Source organism: Protomyctophum parallelum (assembly GCF_964188405.1).
Source record: "Protomyctophum parallelum genome assembly, chromosome: 23".
Classification (NCBI taxonomy): domain Eukaryota; kingdom Metazoa; phylum Chordata; class Actinopteri; order Myctophiformes; family Myctophidae; genus Protomyctophum; species Protomyctophum parallelum.
In genome coordinates, this window is record NC_139715.1 from 34,736,698 (window position 1) to 34,742,393 (window position 5,696).

General features: G+C 40.6%; 1 protein-coding gene across 1 annotated transcript in view; it reads right to left on the minus strand.

Annotated features, from left to right (window-relative positions):
• The window catches only part of mylz3 (myosin, light polypeptide 3, skeletal muscle), a 13,152-nt gene extending 7,753 nt beyond the window's left edge, over positions 1-5,399 (minus strand). Inside the window, exons 1-2 of the mRNA XM_083758829.1 lie at positions 5,279-5,399; positions 3,595-3,655 (exon numbers count right to left, since the gene is read on the minus strand). Coding sequence (XP_083614955.1) covers positions 3,595-3,655; positions 5,279-5,281 — 64 coding nt within the window. The 5' untranslated portion in view covers positions 5,282-5,399. The remainder of the gene's footprint in view (positions 1-3,594; positions 3,656-5,278) is intronic.
• Between the last annotated feature and the right edge of the window lie 297 nt (positions 5,400-5,696).

The following is a 5,696-nucleotide window of genomic DNA, read 5'->3' on the forward strand; positions in this document are numbered from 1 at the left end:
CTCAGAGGCAAATATTGTACTTTTACTAAACTACATTTATTTGAAATCTTTACTTCCTTGGTAGATTTGGACTATGATTTGGACATTAAACTATACAAACATTACATTTTACAGGGCAATTTGAAAATAGCAGATCTACAAGCTTTAGTCGTAAAAGAGTATTTTACTTTTTTATGAAGAAATCTAAGAAAAATCTAAGAACTTTCCAGGAATTAGAAAATGTTTAAGAAGTAGTGAAAATAGCAGATCTACAAGCTCACAACGGGCCGCGAAGCGACGCGTTGTGAGCTTGTAGATCTGCTATTTACACTAGTTTTGGGTCCCGGGGGAAGTTTGTGAACCGTTGGTTAAGAAGAAGAGTAGAAAAGAGTCCATTTGGGTCCATTTTACACCCTTAGAGTTACATTAACACTGGTTTAGAGTAGAAAAGAGTCCATTTGGGTCCATTTTACACCGTTAGAGTTACATTAACACTGGTTTAGAGTAGAAAAGAGTCCATTTGGGTCCATTTTACACCCTTAGAGTTACATTAACACTGGTTTAGAGTAGAAAAGAGTCCATTTGGGTCCATTTTACACCCTTAGAGTTACATTAACACTGGTTTAGAGTAGAAAAGAGTCCATTTGGGTCCATTTTACACCCTTAGAGTTACTTTAACACTGTTTTAGAGTAGAATAGAGTCCATTTGGGTCCATTTTACACCCTTAGAGTTACATTAACACTGGTTTAGAGTAGAAAAGAGTCCATTTGGGTCCATTTTACACCCTTAGAGTTACATTAACACTGGTTTAGAGTAGAAAAGAGTCCATTTGGGTCCATTTTACACCCTTAGAGTTACTTTAACACTGTTTTAGAGTAGAAAAGAGTCCATTTGGGTCCATTTTACACCCTTAGAGTTACTTTAACACTGTTTTAGAGTAGAAAAGAGTCCATTTGGGTCCATTTTACACCCTTAGAGTTACATTAACACTGGTTTAGAGTAGAAAAGAGTCCATTTGGGTCCATTTTACACCCTTAGAGTTACTTTAACACTGTTTTAGAGTAGAAAAGAGTCCATTTGGGTCCATTTTACACGCTTAGAGTTACTTTAACACTGTTTTAGAGTAGAATAGAGTCCATTTGGGTCCATTTTACACGCTTAGAGTTACATTAACACTGTTTTAGAGTAGAATAGAGTCCATTTGGGTCCATTTTACACGCTTAGAGTTACATTAACACTGTTTTAGAGTGGAATAGAGTCCATTTGGGTCCATTTTACACGCTTAGAGTTACTTTAACAATGGTTTAGAGTAGAATAGAGTCCATTTGGGTCCATTTTACACCCCTAGAGTTACTTTAACACTGTTTTAGAGTAGAATAGAGTCCATTTGGGTCCATTTTACACCCCTAGAGTTACTTTAACACTGTTTTAGAGTAGAAAAGAGTCCATTTGGGTCCATTTTACACGCTTAGAGTTACTTTAACACTGTTTTAGAGTAGAATAGAGTCCATTTGGGTCCATTTTACACGCTTAGAGTTACTTTAACACTGTTTTAGAGTAGAATGGAGTCCATTTGGGTCCATTTTACACCCTTAGAGTTACATTAACACTGTTCTAGATTAGAATAGAGTCCATTTGGGTCCATTTTACACCCTGGTAGAGAGCAGCTATAAGGTGAATTTTAAAACAGTTTTTAATATCTAATATCATATTGTTTATAACCAGTCCATGAAATTGTTTTATCTTTCTGCTTGTTACAGTATGTGTTTTATTGCTATTTTTATGTTCTGCCCTGTGAAGCACTTTGAGTTGCATTTATGTATGAAAGGTGCTATACAAATAATTGTTTCTATTAATATTTATTAGTTCTTTCTTTTTTGCTTCTGAAGCTGTTTTAGCCGCAGTACCACAATGTCCTGAGGTGGTGGTGGGGGGGCGCTGATATTTGATATTTAATCTTTGAGTCATTATAATACTGACGCTAGATAAACCCAGGCTTGTTTCCATTCCATGCCAGCTTGGAAAATCAACAATGGCCGACATTGTAAACAAAGTGGAAATGCACATTTGGAACTGAAGACTGAAGAGAGGGAGGGATTATACATATAAGTAGGGCGACATTGATGACATCCCAAAATACGACCAACTCAGTCGAGCTGTTCCTGAGAGCAATATCCATAAAAGCTTGATCGTTCAAAATTGCATATTTGTGGGGAGCTCAAAAAACTCCAACAAAATTGAAAAAAGTAAAATGTTACGTTATCTATAGGTCCAGTGTGTCCATCCTATGTGTGTCCAGTGGAAACCTCGTATGAATCTGATCTCAGGTCAGAATGGGTTAATCAGAACCAGTGTGTGTCCAGTGGAAACCTCGTATGAATCTGATCTCAGGTCAGAATGGGTTAGTCTAGACATGCGGTTCTGGTCCATTCCCCAGAGACTGAGGACTGAGTCTGTGTGTGTTTGGAAGACTGGACTACGGGAGCAGGAATGGAATGTTAGGGAGGTGTGAGGACCCAGAGTGTTTGTGGCGGTTTTTGAGGGGCGCTAGCCCCTAATATTCAGCTATTAGTGTAGATTTATAGGGCTCTAGCCCCTCCTATATTCAGCTATAGTGTAGATTTATAGGGCGCTAGCCCCTCCTATATTCAGCTATAGTGTAGATTTATAGGGCGCTAGCCCCTCCTATATTCAGCTATAGTGTAGATTTATAGGGCGCTAGCCCCTAATATTCAGCTATAGTGTAGATTTATAGGGCGCTAGTGCCTAATATTCAGCTATAGTGTAGATTTATAGGGCGCTAGCCCCTCCTATATTCAGCTATAGTGTAGATTTATAGGGCCCCAGGCCCAGGAAATAATTCCCAATGCATTTTTTTTCCTCATAGACATTTCAAAAAGTATTTATTTAAAGACCTTTTAAGCGTCGTACGAAGCCAACTCGAGTCGTGACAAATCATGACAACACACACAATATTTTGGACCAAACAAATTATTACAAAAGAAGAAAAACAAGAACAACAAGTTGTTGTAACCTGCCGTTTTCTTCTTCTTTCTAATTATTTGTTCGGGCCGAAAAAAATTGTGTTTGTTGTCACGATTCGTCACGACAAGAGTTGGTTTAAAAGGTCTTTAACCCATTCTGAACGGGGACCCATTTTGGTGTCGGCATCATGTTATGCTTTAGCTATTGAAAAATAGCAGATCTACAAGCTCATAGCGCGCCAACGAGTGGCGCGCTACGAGCTTGTAGATCTGCTATTTTTAAAAAATCAAAGAACGACTGACATTTTTAGAATCTGATCTCAGGTCAGAATGGGTTCATCAGACCAGTGTGTGTCCCAGTGGAAACCTCGTATGAATCTGATCTCAGGTCAGAATGGGTTCATCAGACCAGTGTGTGTCCCAGTGGAAACCTCGTATGAATCTGATCTCAGGTCAGAATGGGTTAAATAAAACGATGAGGAAAATGGTAGGGGGCGGGACTGCGACGCTCTATAGTGTCGATTTTTGTCTCATTGACAATGAATGGAGAATTCCCGTCATAACGTGTCTGAGCTTATATGATGTAGTCTGAGCGCCGCTCACTTCACACGGGTGTGATTATTTTCTTACCCTCAATCTGCTCTGCTGAGAAGTCTGCTGCTGCAGCAGGTGCTTCTGCGGGTGCATCCGCCTGTCACACACACACACACACACACACACACACACACACACACACACAGAAACACACACGCACGCACACACACACACACACACAGAAACACGCACGCACGAACGCACACACACACACCCACACACACAGAAACACGCACGCATACCACATGCACGCACACACATCACAGAAACACGCACGCACGCCGCACGCACACGCACACACGCACACACGCACACACACACACACACACACACACACACACACACACACACACACACACACACACAGAGAATGGAAAAAAGGTTAATGAACAGCCACTTTCTATGAATTCTGGACAAGCACAGGGTGACGTTGAAGTGATTTCATTTCGTGAAACTGAACCCTCGTTTTGCAATGAGATGCATATTATCATGTTAGACCGTTTAAAGTGTCTAAACCATGTTCACTAGATGTTATACTGTTGCATTGAGCTGCATAATATGAAGGTTTAGAGACTAGACAGTCTAACATGATAATATTATCATGTTAGACCGTCTAAACGTTACTGTTCCATTGAGACGCATATTATCATGTTAGACCGTTTAAAGTGTCTAAACCATGTTAACTAGATGTTATACTGTTCCATTGAGCTGCATAATATGAAGGTTTAGAGACTTTAGACAGTCTAACATGATAATATTATCATGTTAGACCGTCTAAACGTTATACTGTTCCATTGAGCTGCATAATATGCAGGTTTAGAGACTTTAGACAGTCTAACATGATAATATTATCATGTTAGACTGTCTAAAGTCTCTAAACCATGTTAACCAGAGGATGCACAACGCTCAGAGACGGTGAATCAAATATACATTAAATCCATCCGTTCATATATATATATATATATATATATATATATAAACAGGAACGATAAGGAGAATTTGATGTATTCCAAAGGGTTCTCTTCCTCAGAGAGAAATGATAAATTATAAATGCAAACGAGGAGAGGAGAAAAAAATTAATAAAAAAGCCAGTCTTGAAAAACCTCAATGAAGTCCAACAAAGTCCACGAGAAAGAAAGAAAATGCCATGAAAATAAAATACAACCATTTTGTTTTGGGTTTTGGGTACACACCAGTGCTGTTTTTGGCTGCACATTTTGATGTTAGTTTTAGTCTTTAGTCTTTTGAATAGTTTACATTTAGTTTCAGTCACATTTTAGTCACCTGGAATGTCTTATAGTGTTAGTCTAGTTTTAGTCGACTAAATGTCACGCAATTTTAGTCGACTAAATCTACAGTCGATTTAGTCGACTAAAATCTATTTTGTCGGGCCTTGATGCCGTCGAAATGACAGATTTTACACTTGCTGAAAATAGCCGATCTACAAGCTCACAACGCGTCGCAGCGCACTTGTAGATCGGCTATTTTCAGCATGCAACCAAGTGTAAATTCACTCATACTGGATCTCTTGTCCACTAGTCCCTTCCTAGCATTTTAGTCTAGTTTCTATTTCCTGACGAAATTGTCAGTATATTCAGTCTCAGTTTTAGTCGTCACAGCTTTAGTTTTCATTTAGTTTCTATTTTAGTTTAGTTTTTTAGTCGAGATAGTCGACGAGTTTTAGTTTTAGTCGAGGAAAACAACACTGCAGGGTACACACCATTTCGGAGAGAGTGGAAGGTGGTGGACGTGGAGAGAGGAGAACAGAAGCCGGAGGAGGGGGTCCCAGAGAGAGAGAGAGAGTGGTGGTCCTGAGCCCCGCTCAGGAGACCCTACTTATGTCTCCCAGGGCTGTGATGTCACCGGTGGGGCAGGGGGGGCCGGGTTCCCGTAGAGGAGGAGCAGGGTGGGGTGACCGGCCTGCTGGAACCATCCATATCTGTCTTAGGGGGCAAAACACAGTAAGGGGAGACGGAGCCGGCTCCTGTCCCCCCCCCCCCCCCCCCCCCCCGACGACAGGGGGACAGGACAGGCCTCCCTCTATAGAAGGGGACAGGGTTATTTTTAGGGCACTGCATGTGTCCCAACTCAAGACTCCTTAGGGGGCAGCATTGAAAGTCACTCCTCCTCCCGATCAC